At 41.5% G+C, this 17,722-nt stretch overlaps 1 protein-coding gene across 1 annotated transcript in view; it reads right to left on the bottom strand.

The window, feature by feature from the left end:
- Positions 1-7,174: 7,174 nt before the first annotated feature.
- The window catches only part of RYR2 (ryanodine receptor 2), a 510,734-nt gene continuing 500,186 nt past the window's right edge, over positions 7,175-17,722 (bottom strand). Inside the window, exon 106 of the mRNA XM_024761485.1 lies at positions 7,175-7,270. Coding sequence (XP_024617253.1) covers positions 7,175-7,270 — 96 coding nt within the window. The remainder of the gene's footprint in view (positions 7,271-17,722) is intronic.

Below are 17,722 nucleotides of genomic sequence, written 5' to 3' on the forward strand. Positions count from 1 at the left end.
GGAGGTCCTGGGTCCTGTCAATCAAACACTGCCGTGACTGGCGTGGGGGAATTACCTCACTTGCTTCGGAGCTGGGGGCATGCGCTCCTCCAGTGGTGTACCTTCTTACAGTGTGGGCATGGCATCCTGGGTGTAGCTGGGACCTGTTTCCTGGGCATTCCTTCCTCTAGTGTTTGGGGCTCCCACAGCTAATAAAGGTTCCCTTTCCTGGCAGGGGTCTTCTGGGAGTACTTTTGGGGTGACCAGGTGGTGGGTTAGGTCTTGTCGTGATGGCTGCCAAAAGCCTAGCCTGCAGTCGTCCCTTTCTTAAGTCACACTGTTCCTTCCTTTCCTCCTCAGCCTGGTCGCTATTGCTAAAGACCCTGAAGGCCGTATCAAAAAGGTTGAGAGACGTTTGGGGCCCCATGGCAAACTTTTGAAGCTTTCTATGGGTGTCAGGGGCTGATTGGCTAATGAAGTGGGTTGCAAATACTATGTGTCCCTCAAAAGTGTCTGCATCTACATTCATATACTTTCTGAGAGTATCTATTGATACCAATCGGGCTTGAAGTAGGATTGGATTTTCATCTTGGCCTTGGGTGATCTCTTTAACCATATCATAGTTAACAGGGTTAATTATGCATTGTTTCATCCCTTCAGCAAGGCAGAGGATCATGTGATCCCTTCTAGTGATACCAGGCTGGCCTGGCCAATAGTCCCAACTGGGATCCATTAGAGGCACTGCTGTCATGTCCACAGGGCATTGGTGAGGTTGGGTGACATGTAATCCATCAGCATATGTTTGAGCCTGTGCCCAAATATGGGTCTTTCCTCAGTGGTGCAGCAGTGGGAAAGAACAATATTTAGGTCCTTCCAGGTAAGGTCAAAGGATAGAGTTAGTCCCGGGAATTCTTCAGTGAGCCAGCGGGGGTCCTCGGAGAATCAGCCTAAGGGAGTGCAGCAGTGGGTTGGACAAAGACAAAGGGGTGTGGGGCTTCCCTGGTGGCGCAGTGGTTGAGAGTCTGCCTGCCGATGCAGGGGACACGGGTTCGTGCCCCGGTCCGCGGAGTGGCTGGGCCCACGAGCCATGGCCGCTGAGCCTGCGCATCTGGAGCCTGTGCTCCGCAATGGGAGAGGCCACAATAGTGAGAGGCCCGTGTACCAAAAAAAAAAAAAAAAAGAAAAAGGGGTGTGGACTCCGGTAACTCCCTGAGGCCCACTTACTACTTCCTGAAGGGGGCTGGGAAACTCTGGCTGCACTGCTGGTATGGAAGGGTAAAGAGGCTTATAGGGCAGAGGAGGAGCTGAAGATGGTGAAAGAGTGTGGGGCTTGGGTCTTCTGTTTGGGACTTGTGTTCCTGCACAGATGCCACTAGAGAGGGCTTTGGTGTAGCCTGAATGGGTCCCAGCCAGCAAGGTTCCCTAACATAGGACTTGCGTAGCTCCAGGTTCTCTCTTAGGGCCACAAAAGCCTGAACATAAGGAACTTCTGCTCATTTAGATGTCTAACTGTACGATGTTATGCATTATAGTTGAGGCTTCTAGTTTTCTGGTCAGGCCTCATTGTCCTCAAGTTTATACTGGGGCCAGGCTGTGTTACAAAAGAAAGCAAGTTTTTTTCATTTTAAACAATCTAGAGGAAACTTGTCCTAGGGACTCCGAATGCACCTGAGGGGTCAGTCCTTGGGGATAGAAGAGGTGTTTCCTATCACTCCTTCAGGGAGATGGTGCTCCCGTAACAGAGAGGTGCACTGGCGTTAGGAGGTCCCGTGGCAGTTCCCTAGGACAGGACTTGTTCCAGGTGTCCCTGTCCACCTAGTCCCTTCCATACTAGTCACAATGGGGGTTAGCTACTCCCCCATACGGCGATCCTGCTGGCCCCAGCATCCTGGGGCCTGTGTCCTATCATGGTGTCTGCGGTACCCAGGATGATTGACCATCCTGAAGGCTTCTCTATAGATTCTGTGGCCAACGATTAATCTCTGTGTTCTGGGGTATGGACTTCTAGAACAGACATCCTCATAGTTCCAGGACCTATTTAGGTTACAGTTTTTTTTCCCTAAGAGGATGGTGTATTTCTGGAAACAGGCACTGGCCCTTAAGGGAGGTGGTTTTTGAAAAAGCTTCTCTTTTCCCTTCCCTTTTGTGGGCAGCACCCCCTGGCCTGGGTGCTACCCTGCCCCCGCCCCCAGAATGCTCCATGCAGCGGGCAGCGCCACCAGCCGGGGGTGGGGGGGGATATGGTGGGCCAAGGTGGAGGCACTCTGTCTGCACTTGGTGGGATGGAGGGCCCGACAGCCCTGAGAGAACACTCCCAATCACGCAACCCAGGGGAGGCAAGCATGGCAAACGGGGGTCATGTGTCCCTGGGGCGTGGCCATGCGTGCGTCCCGCCCGCAGCATGAACTGCCCCGTGCCCACAGTGTGAGTTGGGGGCGGGGATGGATCCCGCTTGTGTAGCGGACCGTGGAGGGGGCTGGCCGAATGCAGGGCGCCGTGCAGAGGCGAGTGGAGAAGGATGGCAGCCCAGATGCAGCCCCACCGCCGCTGGTTCCAACCGCACGGGGCAGGACTGTCCCCCTTCCCAATACCAGGGGTTATGTACACTGACCACCCACGGCACAAGGGAGCTCCCGAAGGGACCGTAACAGCCATGGGCACGGTGTGAACTCTCTTACAGTCTGAGTAAGGCTGCATTTTATACTTCCACACAATTGAACCCGAGGACAGCTAATTAAATGCTGGATAAGGCAAACCCGGAGGGCAAAGCTCCTATGGTTTGGGTCCCTAGCCGCCTGTGAGAATGCTTGGAAACTTCTCCTGACGTGCCTTGCAAGTAATGAGAGGTATAAGACCTAACGGCAAGGTTGGAAAATGCCTGGCAGATTCACTTTCCCCATTTCCAGCAGAGTAAGGCATGAAAAAAGAATGGAAAGTAAAAGATAGGGACACAGAGAGAGACAAGGATAGTCAGGCATAGGTGGACCAATAATAAGCCCATAAGGGTAGCTGCAGGGAGTGGGTGGTGGTATGCTTTTAACTGTGTGCCTAAAAACGTTGCCCGGAAATTGCCTTGAGGTGGGAGGACAGACCTATTGTCATCCGGAGGAGAGTCTTCCGGTGGCGAGTGCCCTAGCGGCTTTTAGATGCTCGACTCCTGCCCACATCTTTGCAACAACAGGTCCGAAAATGGGACAGACAATAAGAGAGGGGGAGAGAGAGAGAGAGAGAGGGAACGGAGGGGGGAGAAATGAATGGCAGGAAGCAAGGCAGCGCCTCTCAAGCGTAAGGGAGGCGAGAGGCTGAGGCTTATGAAATTCCCCTGGCTGCCTCGCCAAAGATGATACTGGCAGCTAATTTCTTGTCTCGTCGCAGAAGGAATTCAGGGACAAGGCGGGAGGCCAGGAAAGTAAAGCAAGGGTTTATTTAAGCGATTGTATGCTCCCTAGGGGAGAGCAGCCTGGCTCCGGTGAGTAGCTGCCCTGAGTTTCTTTGGGAAACTTCTTATATGGATGTAGAAAAGAAGAGGTGGAATATTCATTTGGGAGGGAGAGGTTTGGGGGTTCTTTTCCCTGATTTTCATCAGCCCCACCTTCCTGAGGGGAGGAAGGATTTTTGTCCTTATCTGGCCTTGATTGGAAGTATCGTGGCATCGGTGCACGATAAGAACTTCTTATATGCAAGGCTAATTTTATTGTAATGAGGGCATAGTGACCAAAAGGTTACAATGGACACCAGAGATTCCCGCCTTTTCCCACCTTTCTTTGTCTGCCTTCAGGACACTTGTCACCCCAAAATGTGTGGTTTCCTGTCGGTCTGGAAGTTCCTACTTTTCTTTGTCTACCCAAGGACCCTGGCTGTTAGGTGTGTGGTTCCTGCCATTTGGCCCACCTTGCTGTGGTCCTATCTAGCTAACTGCCTGCTTTAGCTGTTTATCTTACGGAGTAGGATCAAGAGATGTTTCCAAAGAAAAAAAGTGGGGTAGGAATAGATGAAATAAGAAAGGGAGAAAAATGGCTGAGAGAGTGGAAGCAGAGACGTGAAGATAGGATATTATGATACTCTTTGTGATTGTCTGAATACTTGAAAATTTCTGAGGGGATTACATTTCTTCAGTGTGAGTTAGGCAGCCCCCCTGAGCTTAATCACAGAAGTGGAGAGTCCCAGTGTGTTTGTAATTCGTGCAACATTTCCTGGGAGATTTAATAATAACGCCAATGCAGAAAATCTGCCCCTTCCCCTTTGAGGCCTTGAGACGGAAACAAAGAGGTACCCTCCTCCTCTGTCGGCCACTGACAGCACCAGTGACAGTTTCTAAAGTGACCAGCTCTGCGCCTTTAGTCTTCCTCCAACACTGATGGCCAAAGGCCACAAGTGGAAGGAAGCTTCCTTTCCTGAATTCAGCCTTTCTCTGTTTCTCCCTGAGCACTTGTCTGTCACTGACCAGGGCTCTGAAGCCAGGAGCAATCAATCAGGAGAGTCTACAAGAATCTGCAGAATCCAGGGGACAACTAGGAATTTGTTCGCTCACCTCTCACTTGTAACTGTTGTTTCACGTCAACTCTGACTTCGGCATTATGAACAGAAGACCTGAATCTGTCAGACTTTATGTCCCAGAATAACATTTATTCCTCTCCGTTGCGTGCTTCCTCTGAAGTGTTTTGTGGCAAAGGGGAACGTGGTCTTGGATATTTTGTGGAGCTGACCTCATTTATTTTATCCAGACTCCTCAGAACATGAGGTCACCTCCTTGAGCAGGACTGAGGACTCCCACAGCACGGACAAATTGACTCCTTCACCCAAATAAAAATGTTACTGAGAGGTTTAGTATGAGCCTCCCCAGAATGTGCCACTCTGGCATGTGGATTACTTTGAGCTGAAGTCAATCAAGCCTCAGAAGACTCAGGAAGAGCTTTTTACCTCCTCCTTAAGTGTCTAAAAGAATTCAGATAGAAGACCTGGTCCAGGAAGAGAACCATCACCAGGGGTAACTATAGAGAGTGTGGGCTGGTGTGGGAGGCTGGGGGGAGCCCAGCAGGGCCTGTTTGTTCTACCTGGCACGGCAAAAACTTGCTTACCAAATATTTGCTCTTGCCACCATCCTGTGAATTGTCTTCCTTCCCTTTGAAGGCCCAGACCCCACTCTCTTCTCCTGAGCTCAGGATGGCACATAAGCCTCAGTTGCCTCACTGTTGGGAGCCTCTCATGTCTTTGTGGGGCTCACGTACATAAAAAAACTGTTTTTCTCCTGTGAACCTGTCTTATGTCCATTTAACCTGCCAAAGAACCTAGAAAGGAAGAAGGGCAAAGTTTTTCAAGATAAATGCAAAATCTAAGTACCACAGCTGTGATGTGCCAATGGGCTGAAAAATGACAGTAGATACCCAGCACTGCCCTTGGTACACAGTACCCATTCAATTCGCATTGGAATGTTTCATATATCACTTACTGGTGTGCCAGTCCTCTTCCAGATTAAGACAGAAAATGAATCCCTGTTGTTGCATGGAAATGAATTTTCCCTGAATAAGGAAGAGTTCTTAAAATGAAAGCTGATTAAAAATTAAAATGATTCGGGAGACAGTGATTTTTCTGTTATTGGTGGGTTCCAAGAAATCTGGATGACCCCAAGACAAGGAAATAACAGGGGTGGAGCTAGGTGATTCAAAATGCTCCATAGCTCTGAGGTTCCGTAATCATAAAAGCAGAAAACTTGTTAGCTACAGGGACGTATGACAGGCCTTAAGGCAGTGTTTGGATTGCGCTAGACACACACAACTTAAAAGCTCAAGGCTTTTTGATGCATCCCAGTTATAAGTGAAATGGAGAAAGAGGGTGAGAAAGTTAAATAGTTTAATCAGAGCAGTTTTACAATTCTAAAATTAACAAGCAGACCTTGTAATAAAAGAGCTCCAATATTTGCAAAATGACCTTGCTTCCATTCTGAATCTCTTTTTTATTTGTAAAGATTCACATTACATTTAAAAGGACCCAAAATGGAGTGATTGATATATTATTATCCGTGTTTTTTGATGCAACTGATGAAATCCCTGAATGGATATTGCTTCAGCTTTGATATTAAAAAAATGGCCTGACAAGAAGTCCTTAATCCACAACTGATCACAGGTGGCCGAAAGAAAGAGAAAAACCCAAAACTACCATCAAGTTCATAATGTATCACATTGTTGGTGGATGACACTGGCTCCAAATATACAATTAAGCCCACGACACTTTATTACTATGAATATAATTATCATGAAAGTTCTTTCACGTGGATCAACTTGCTTCTGAAGGTTTTCTTGGTTCGTTTAAACTTGCATAATAAACATGCAATGAATTATTTCTTTTGAAAGTATATTTTTTGCAGTCTTTTTGTTTTCATACAAAGATTTCATAAAGTTGCAATATTGCATCAGAGCATTACCAGAATAAGAGCACAGGGGGAGGGGAAATGGGAATCTGGATGAATGAGAAGAACCTCCTCTCATCCTGAGACAGACCACCCGTCTTTTTTAAAAGGTGCACGCAAACTGCTTTTCTTACCCTCCCCCACCAAAGAAAAGCATGAAAGAAAAAAAAACCCTCACAAAAATCAATCTAACTAAGAAAAAAAGTCGACATAAGGAAAATAAAGATGTTTTTTCATGCACATATCTTCTGCATAGCTCAACCCACATATAGTAAGGCACTATTTCCCTTCGTAACTGGTGTCCACGGCAATCTGGTAAGTGCTACAGTGCTCTGTGACCATTAGAGAGTTCCTTTCTGGATGGTGAAATAAAGAGGCCGGATGAGTGTGGCTGCCACGCTTCTCTGTGAAAGCCCCATAGTGCAAGCTGATTTCCAGGAGTCTCAGAAGGAAATCTGTGTGTGTAACGATTGAGAGTCTCCAGAATGGTTTTCTTCCTATTTTGTCCTTGTATGAATTTAGATTATTCTTCAGTCATTATTCTCAAAGAATATACACTAGGTGGGGGAAAAAGCACAGTCAAGTCTTCAGAAACACAGCTTCACTGCTCCGAGAAAGCATATAATGCTGGCAATTCAGAAAATCAGCAGATGTTTCCAAGGGAACAGAGAGAGAGAGAGATAGAGAGTCTAGAAACAGAAGAACAGAGACAAAGACAGAGAGAGCGTGTCTGTGTGTGTGTGTGTGTGTGTGTGTGTGTTTGTTTTCAGAGGTGATCTGGGACTGAGATTAATTTAGCTGGTCTTCGTACTGTTTCCGGAAACAATCCCCAGCGGGGAAAAATTCCCAGCACCTTTCTTGATACATCTTCCAAACATAAGATTCCTGTAAAAGTAAAGGCAATGTGTTAAGAACATGTCTTTCCCTAGGATCTCTGTGTTACCACAAAATATAAGATAGAAAGAGACTCAAATTTGTTATTTTACATACATATATATATGTCACATACGTATAATGGTGTATTACACATAGTTATAATCCCAAATTCATTTAGATAGTTCCTAATTATACCAGGTCTTATTTATTTCTACTAATAAATAATCTTCATCTTGACTGTAATATAATAATGATAAAAACCTATTTGTGATATATGATTTTGAGGGTTCCTTAAAACTATTATTTTTGTTTAATTGTACCAAATTCAAACTATTAACAATGGCAGGTGAATATTTGTGGAGGGAGAATTTCAAATAGCTCGGGCAGAACCTTAAACATTTAATATGCAATTATTTATTTATTTTAATTTTTAAAATTGAAGTACAGTTGATTTACAGTGTTGTTAGTTTCAGGTGTACAGCTACGTGATTCAGTTATACACATACATATATTTTTTTTCTCAGATTATTTTCACTTATAGGTTATTACAAAATATTGAGAATAGTTCCCTGTGCTATACAGTAGGTATTTGTTGCTATCTATTTTATATATAGTAGTGTGTATATGTTAATCACAAACTCCTAATTTATCCCTTCCACTCCTTTCCTCTTTGGTAACCATAGATATGTTTTCTATGTCTGTGGCTCTATTTCTGTTTTGTATATAAATTTATTTGTATCATTTTATTTTTGGTTCCACATATAAGAGATATCATATGATTTTTGTCTTTGACTTAACTTAGTATCATAATCTCTAGGTCCATTCATGTTGCTGCAAAAAGCATTATTTCATAATTTTTTATGCCCAAGTAATATTCCAGTGTGTGTGTGTGTGTGTGTGTGTGTGTGTGTGTGTGTGTGTGTGTGTATCACATCTTCTGTATCCACTCATTTGTCAGTGGACATTTAGGTTGTTTCAATGTCTTGGCTATTGTAAATAGTGCTGTAGTAAACATTGGGGTACATGTATCTTTTCAAATTAATGGTTTTCTCCAGATATATACCCAGGAGTGGAATTGCAGGATACGTGATTCAGTTATACACATACATATATTTTTTTTCTCAGATTATTTTCACTTATAGGTTATTACAAAATATTGAGAATAGTTCCCTGTGCTATACAGTAGGTATTTGTTGCTATCTATTTTATATATAGTAGTGTGTATATGTTAATCACAAACTCCTAATTTATCCCTTCCACTCCTTTCCTCTTTGGTAACCATAGATATGTTTTCTATGTCTGTGGCTCTATTTCTGTTTTGTATATAAATTTATTTGTATCATTTTATTTTTGGTTCCACATATAAGAGATATCATATGATTTTTGTCTTTGACTTAACTTAGTATCATAATCTCTAGGTCCATTCATGTTGCTGCAAAAAGCATTATTTCATAATTTTTTATGCCCAAGTAATATTCCAGTGTGTGTGTGTGTGTGTGTGTGTGTGTGTGTGTGTGTGTGTGTGTGTATCACATCTTCTGTATCCACTCATTTGTCAGTGGACATTTAGGTTGTTTCAATGTCTTGGCTATTGTAAATAGTGCTGTAGTAAACATTGGGGTACATGTATCTTTTCAAATTAATGGTTTTCTCCAGATATATACCCAGGAGTGGAATTGCAGGATCATATGGTAGCTCTATTGTTAGCTTTTTAAGGAACCTCCATACTGTTCTCCATAGTGGCTGTACCCATTTACAATCCCACCAACAGTGTAGGAGGGTTCCTTTTTCCCCACACCCTCTCAGTATTTATTTGTAGACTTCTTGATGACAGCCATTCTGAACGTTGTGAGGTGATACCTCATTGTAGTTTTGATTTACAGTTCTCTAATAATTAGCAATGCTGAGCATCTTTTCATGTGCTTCTTGGCCATCTGTATGTCTTCTTTAGAGAAACGCCTACTTAGGTCTTCTGCCCATTTTTGATTGGGTTGGTGGTTTTTTTGATATTAAGGTGTAGGAGCTGTTTGTATATTTTGGATATATTTTGTATATCCTTTGTCAGTTGCATCATTTGCAAATATTTACTTCCAGTCCGTAGGTTTTCTTTCCATTTTGTTTATGGCTTCCTTTGCTATTCAAAAGATGTTTAGTTAGGTCCCACTTGTTTATTTTGGTTTTTATTTCCATTACACTAGGAGACAGATCCAAAAAGATACTGCTGTGATTTATGTCAAAGAGTGTTCTGCCTATGTTTTCTTCTAGGAGTTACACAGTATCCAGGCTTACATTTAGGTCTTTAATCCATTTTGAGTTTATTTTTGTGTGTGGTGTTAGGGAGTGTCCTAATTTCATTCTTTTACATGTAGCTGTCCAGTCTTCCCAGCAGCACTTATTGAAGAGACCGTCTTTTCTCCATTGTATATTGTACCTCCTTTGTTGTAAACTAATTGACCAAAGGTGCGTTGGTTTATTTCTGGGATTTCTTTTTTTTTTAATTGTTATTGGAGTATATAATTGGTTTACAATGTTGTGTTAGTTTCTGCTGTACAGCAAAGTGAATTTATATATATATATAAATGAAATAGTGGAGCATGGAGTAGAGTTCCCTGTGTTACACAGTAGGTTCTCATTAGTTATCTATTATATACGTAGTAGTGTATATGTGTCAATCCTAATCTCTCAGTTCATCCCACCCCCCCTTCCCCCTTGATATCCATAAGTTTGTTCCCTACATCTGTGTCTCTATTTCTGCTTTGCAAATAAGTTCATCTGTACCATTTTTCTAGATTCCATGTATAAGTGATATTCCATGATATTTTTTCTTTCTCTGATTTACTTCACTCTGTACGACAGTCTCTAGGTTTGTCCACATCTCTGCAAATGGCACTATTTCGTTCCTTTTTATGGCTGAGTAATATTCCATTGTATATATGTTCCACATCTTTATCCATTCCTCTGCTGATGGACATTTAGGTTGCTTCCATGTCCTGGCTATTGTAAATAGTGCTGCAGTGAATATTGGGGTGCATGTATCTTTTTGAATTATGGTTTTCTGAGGGTATATGCCCAGTAGTGGGATTGCTGGGTCATATGGTAGTTCAATTTTTAGTTTTTTGATGGACCTCCATACCATTCTCCATACTGGCTGTACCAATTAACATTCGCACCAACAGTGTAGGAGGGTCCCCTTTTCTCCACATCCTCTCCAGCATTTATTGTTTATAGAGTTTTTTGATGATGGCCATTCTGACCATTGTGAGATGATACCTCACTGTAGTTTTGATTTGCATTTCTCTGATAATTAGTGATGTTGAGCATCTTTTCATGTGCCTCTAGGCCATCTGTATGTCTTCTTTGGAGAAATGTCTATTTAGGTCTTCCACCCATTTTTTGATTGGGTTGTTTGTTTTTTTGATATTGAGCTGCATGAGCTGTTTGTATATTTTGGAGATTAATCCCTTGTCGGTTACAAATATTTTCTCCCATTCTGAGGGTTGTCTTTTCATTTTGTTTATGGTTTCCTTTGCTGTGAAAAAGCTTTTAAATTTAATTAGGTCCCATTTGTTTATTTTTGTTTTTATTTTCATTACTCTAGGAGGTGTTATCTAAAAAGATCTTGCTGTGATTTATGTCAAAGAGTGTTCTGCCTCTGTTTTCCTCTAGGAATTGCATAGTATCTGGCCTTACAATTAGGTCTTTAATCTATTTTCAGTTTATTTTTGTGTATGGTGTTAGGTAGTGTTCTAATTTCATTCTTTTACATGTAGCTGTCCAGTTTTCCCAGCACCACTTGTTGAAGAGACTGTCTTTTCTCCATTGCATAGTCTTGCCTCCTTAATCATCGATTAGTTGACCATAGGTGTGTGGGTTTATCTCTGGGCTTTCTATCCTGTTCCATTGATCTATATTTCTGTTTCTCTGCCAGTACCATACTGTCTTGATTACTGTAGCTTTGTAGTGTAGACTGAAGTCAGGGAGCCTGATTCCTCCAGTTCCATCTTTCTTTCTCAAGAGTGCATTAACTATTTGGGGTCTTTTGTGTCTGCATACAAATTAAAAAAAATTTTGTTCTAGTTCTTTGAAAATGCCATTGGTAATTTGATAGGGATTACACTGAATCTCTAGATTGCCTTGGGTAGTTTACTCATTTTTCAAAAAATTTATTTTATTTATTTTTGGCTGTGCTGGGTCTTCATTGATTCATGCAGGCTTTCTCTAGTTGCGGTGAGCAGGGGCTGCTCTTCATTGTGGTGCGTGGGCCTCTTATTGCGGTGGTCTCTTCCATTGCAGAGCACAGGCTGTAGGCGCATTGGCTTAAGTAGTTGTGGCTCGCAGGCTCCAGAGCACAGGCTCAGTAGTTGTGGAGCACGGGCCTAGCTGCATTGCGGTATGTGGGATCTTCCTGGACCAGGGCTCAAACCCATGTCCCCTGTGCTGGCAGGTGGACTCCTAACCACTGCACCACTAGGGATGCCTGGTTTATTCATTCTGACAATATTGATTCTTCCAACCCAAGAACATGGTATATTTTTCCATCATTTTGTGTCATCTTGGTTTCTTTCATCAGCATCTTATAGTTTTCGAAGTACAGGTCTTTGCCTCCTTCGGTAGGTTTATTCTTAGGTATTTTATTCTTTTTGATGTGATGGTAAATGGGATTGTTTCCTTTGTTTGTTTTTGTTCTTATGAAATTCTTTTATTTGTAACTTTTTATTAGAGTGTAGTTGATTTACAATATTGTGTTTCCTCAAGTGAATCAATTATACATATACATATATCCATTCTTTTTTAGATTCTTTTCCCATATAGGTCACTACAGGGTATTGAGTAGAGTTCCCTGTGCTATACAGTAAGTCCTTGTTGATTATCTATTTTACATATAGTAGTGTGTATATGTCAATCCCAATCTCCCAATTTATCCCTCTCCGCTTCCCCCCTGGTAACCATAAATTTGTTTTTTACATCTGTGACTCTATTTCTGTTTTGTAAATAAGTTCACTTAACCCATTTTCTTAGATTCCACATATATATGCGATATCATATGATATTTGTCTTTCGCAGTCTTACTTCACTCAGTATGACAATCTCTAGGTCCGTGCATGTTGCTGCAAATAGCATTATTCCATTCTTTTTTATGGCTGAGTAATATTCCACTGTATGTATGTACCACATCTTCTTTACCCATTCCTTTGTCAATGGACATTTAGGTAATGGGATTGTTTCCTAATTTCTCTTTCTGATTATTTGTTGTTAGTGTGTAGAAATGCAACAGATTTCTGTGTGTTAATTTTGTATTCTGCAACTTTACTGAATTCCCTGATGAACTCTAGTAGTTTTCTGGTAGCATCATTAGGATTTTTTATGTGTAGTATATCACATCAATTACAAACAGTGACAGTTTTACTTTTTTTCCAATTTGAATTCCTTTTATTGCTTTTTCGTCTCTGATTGCTGGGGTTAGGACTTCCAAAACAACATGGAGTAAAAGGGGTGACAGTGGACCTCCTTGTCTTGTTCCTGATCTTAGAGTAAATGCTTTTAGGTTTTCACCATTGAGTGTGATGTTAGCTGTGGATGTGTCATATGTGGGCTTTATTATGTTGAGGTAGGTTCCCTCTATGCCTACTTTCTGCAGGGTTTTTGTCATAAGTGGATGTTGACTTTTATCAAAAGCTTTTTCTGCATCTATTGAGATGATCATATAGTCTCTCTCCTTTAATTTGTTAATATGGTGTATTACGCTGATTGATTTGGGAATACTGAAAAACCCTTGCATCCCTGGGATAAATCCCACTCAATCATGGTGTATGATCCTTTTAATGTATTGTTGGATTTGGTTTGCTAGTGTTTTGTTGAGGATTTTCGTGTCTATGTTCATCAGTAACATTGGCCTGTAATTTTTTTTGTGGTATCTTTGTCTGGTTTTGGTATCAGGGTGATGGTGGCCTCATAGAATGAGTTTGAAACTGTTTCTTCCTCTGCAGTTTTTTGGATTAGTTTCAGTATAGGTGTTAACTCTTCTCTAAATGTTTGGTAGAATTCTGCTGTGAAGCCATCTGGTCCTGGACTTTTGTTTTTTGGGAGTTTTTAAATCACAGGTTCAATTCTAGTACTTGTAATTGGTCTGTTCCTATTTCTGTTTATTCCTTGTACCTTTCTAAGAAGCTGTCCATTTCTTCTAGGTTGTCCATTTATTAGCATATAGTTCTTGTATTAGTCTCTTATGGTCCCTTGTGTTTCTGTGGTTTCCTACATAACATCTCCCTTTTCATTTCTAGTTTTATTGATTTGGGTGCCCTCCCTTTTTTTCTTGATGAATCTGGCTAAAGGTTTATTCAGTTTTGTTTATCTTTTCAAGGAACCAGCTTTTAGTTTCATTGATCTTTCTATTGTTTCCTTCATCTCTATTTCATTTATTTCTGCTCTGATCTTTATGATTGTTTTCCTTCTACTAACTTTGAGGTTTGTTTGTTCTTTCTCGAGTTGATTTAGGTGTAAGGTTGGGTTGTTTGAGATTTTTTTTGGGTTCTTGAGCCTATATGGCTGTAACTATAAAGTTTACATGGCTGTACACTTCTCTCTTAGAACTGTTTTTGCTGCTAGGTATTTTTTAATTTCCCCTTTGATTTCTTCAGTGATCCATCGGTTGGTGGTAGCATAGTTTCAGTATCACTACTTGTGACTGATCTGTTCATATGTTCTATTTCTTGCTAGTGCAATGTTGTACCTTTCTAAGAATTTGTCCATTTCTTCCCGGTTCTCCCTTTTATTGGCATATAGTTGCTTGTACTAGTCTCTTACGATCCTTTGTATTTCTGTGGTGTCCATTCTGACTTCTCCTTTTTCATTTCTAATTTTATTGATTTGAGGTCTGTCCCTTTTTTCTTGATGAATCTGGGTAAAGGTTTATCAATTTTATCTACTCAGAGAACCAGCTTTTGGTTTCACTGATCTTTGCTATTGTTTCCTTCGTGTCTGTTTCATTTATTTCTGCTCTGATCTTGATTTCTGTCCTACTAAATTTGGGTTTTGTTTGTTCTTCTTTCTCTGGTTGCTTTAGGTGTAAGGTTAGGATGTTTGAGAGCTTTCTTGTTTCCTGAGGTTAGACTGTATTGCTATAAACTTCCTTCTTAGAACTGCTTTTGCTGCATCCCATAGTTTTTGGGTTGTCAAGTTTTCGTTGCCATTTGTTTCTAGGTATTTTTTTTTAATTTCCTCTTTGATTTCTTCAGTGATCCATTGGTTGTTTAGTAACATATTGCTTAGCCTCCATGTGTTTGTGTGTGTTTTACAGTTTTATTCCTATAATTGATTTCTAATCTCATAGCATTGTGGTCACAAAGGATGCTTGATATGATTTCAGTTTTCTTACATTTACTGAGGCTTGCTTTTTAGCCCAGCATGAGATCTATCCTAGAGAATGTTACATGTGCACTTGTAAAGAATGTGTATTCTGCTGCTTTCGGATGGAATGCTCTATAAATATCAATGAAGTCCATCTGGTCTTATGTGTCATTTAAGGCCTGTGTTTCCTTATTGATTTTCTGTCTGGATGATCTGTCCATTGATGTAAGTGGGGTGTTAAAATCACCCATTAATATTGTGCTACTGTCAATTACTCCTTTTGTGTCTGTTAACATTTCCTTCTACATTGAGGTGCTCCTATGTTGGGTGCATATATATTTACAATGGTTGTATCTTCTTCTTGGATTATTCCCTTGATTACTATTTTGTGTCACTCTTTGTCTTTCATAGCAGTCTTTATTTTAAACTCTATTTTGTCTGATCTGAGTATTGCTACTCTTGATTTCCATTTACATGGAATACCTTTTTCCATCCCCTCACTTTCAGTCTGTATGTGTCCCTAGATCTGAAGTGGGTCTCTTGTACACAGAATTTATACGGGTCCTGTTTTTGTATCCATTCACCCAGTCTTTGTCCTTTGGTTGGAGCATTTAATCCATTTACGTTTATGGAAATTATCGATATGTATATTTTTATTGCCATTTTGTTAATTGTTTTGGATTTGCTTTTGTTGGTCTTTCCTTCCTTTCCTATTTTGTTCTCCTGTCTTGTGATTTGATGACCATCTTTAGTGTTGTGTTTGAATTCCTTTTTTTAAGTGTGTATATCAATTATAGATTTTTGATTTGTGGTTACCATGAGGTTTTGATATAGCAGTCTATATATATACTTGATTGTTTTAAGTTGCTGATCTCCTAATTTCAAATGCATTTCAAATATCCTACCTTTGTACTCTCCTCCTCTCACGATTACTGGTTTAGTTATCCTATTTGTGTATGAAGGATTTCCTACCTTTACTGTATGTTTGCCTTACAGGTGAGCGTTCCCATTTTGTAATTTTTTTTCTAGTTGCTGCCTTTTCCTTTCTGCCTAGAGAAGTTCCTTTAGCACTTGCTATAAAGCTGATTTGATGGTGCTGAATTCTCTTAACTTTTGCTTGTCTGTAAAGCCTTTGATTTCTCCATCAAATCTGCATGAGAGCCTTGCTGTGTAGAGCATTCATGGTTGTAGGTTCTTCCCTTTCATCACTTTAAATATATTATGCCACTCCCTTCTGGCCTGCAGAGTTTCTGCTGAGAAATCAACTGATAGTATTATGGGGAATCCTTTGTATGTTATCTGTTGCTTTCCCATTGTGGCTTTTAATATTTTTAATTTTTTTCATTTTTATTATTGTGTGTCTTGGTGTGTTCCCCCTCGGGTTAATCCTGCCTGAGACTCTATATTTCTTGGACTTAGGTGACTGTTTCCTTTCCCATGGTAGGGAATTTTTCAGCTATTATCTCTTCAAATATCTTCTCAGGCCCTTTCTCTCTCTCTCTCCCTTCTGGGACCCCTATAATGTGAATGTTGATGCCTTTGACATTGTCCCAGAGGCTGCTTAAACCGTCCTCATTTCTTTTCATTCTTTATTCAGTTTTGAAACAGTGATTTCCACCACTCTACCTTCCAGCTCACTTATCCATTCTTCTGCCTCATGTATTCTGCTATCAATTCCTTCTACTGTATTTTTCATTTCACTTATTGTATTGTTCAGTTGTTTGGTTGTTATTTATATTCTCTAACTAACTCTTTGTTAAAAACCTCCTGTTCCTTCTCACTCGGTGCATCCATTCTTTTCCTGAGTTCTTGCATCTTCATGATCATTGCTCTCAACTCTTTCTCAGGTAGGTTGCCTATCTCCATGTCCCTTAGTTGTTCTTCTGGGGTTTTATCTTGTTCCTTCATCTGGAACATATTCCTCTGCCATCTCATTTGTCTGAATTTCTATTTGTATGTTTCTGTATGTGGAAGGTCAGTTATGTTTCTTTTCTTGACCTTGGAGAAGTGGCCCTCTGTAGGGGATGTCCTATGTGTCCCAGCAGTACACGCCCCTCTTATCACCCTCTCATCAGGGTAGTTTCTGACCTGTGTTTGCAGACTCAGTTCCACAGTGTGGAGGCGATTGTAGTTTTCTTCCTTCTGGTGTCTGCCCCCTGGTGGGTGAGGCTTGTGCAGGCTTCCTGGTGGGAGGAACTGGTGCCTCCCCACTGGTGGATGGAGCTGGGTCTTGGCCCTCTGGTGGGCTGGCCATGTAAGGGACGTGTCTAGAGGTGGCTGTGGACTCAGGAAGCCTTTAGGCAGCCTGTCTGCTGATGGGTGGGTCTGTGTTCCCACCCTGTTGGTGGTTTGGGTGTTGGGTGGAGCTGGGTCTTGGTGCCAAAATGGCGGCCTCTGGGAGAGCTCAGGCCAGTGAATCCACCGGTGTCCTTGTCCCCATAGTGAGCCACACCTGCTTCCCCAGGAGACCCTCCAAGACCAGCAGGTAAGTCTGGCCCAGGCTCCTATGAAGTCACTGCTCTTGCCCTGGGTCCTGGGGCACAAAGACCTTGTGTGTGCCCTCCAAGAGTGGCATCTCTGTTTTGCACAGTTCTTTGGCGCTCCTGCTCTCAAGCCCTGCTGGCTTCAAAGTCAAGTGCTCTGGGGTGGGGGTGGGTCCTCCTCCTGATGCCAGACCCCAAGGCTGGGGAGCATGATATGGGGCTCAGAATTCTCACTCCTGTGGGAGAAGTTCTGCAATATAATTGTTCTCCAGTGTGTGGGTCGCCCACCTGGGGTGGGTATAGGATTTAATTATGTTGCAAGTTCACCCCTTATACTGTCTCGTTGTGGTTTCTTCTTTGTCTTTGGGTGTAGAATATCTTTTTTGGTAGGTTCTAGTCTTTTTTTTACCAATGGTTGTTTAGCATTCAGTTGTGATTTTGGTGTGCTCCTGAGAGGAGGTGAGCTCAGGGTCCTTCTACTCTGCCATCTTGTCCCAGGATATGCAATTATTTTTAAATGACTGTAATACTATTGAATGAAGTTCATTTGAAATCATCTGCTATCTGATTAAGCAATCAAGTATATTATAATTATCAAAACCCAAACTCAGCATTTTCAGCTAATAAATGT

This window comes from Neophocaena asiaeorientalis, unplaced genomic scaffold (assembly GCF_003031525.2).
Source record: "Neophocaena asiaeorientalis asiaeorientalis breed wild unplaced genomic scaffold, Neophocaena_asiaeorientalis_V1.1 scaffold166, whole genome shotgun sequence".
NCBI lineage: Eukaryota > Metazoa > Chordata > Mammalia > Artiodactyla > Phocoenidae > Neophocaena > Neophocaena asiaeorientalis.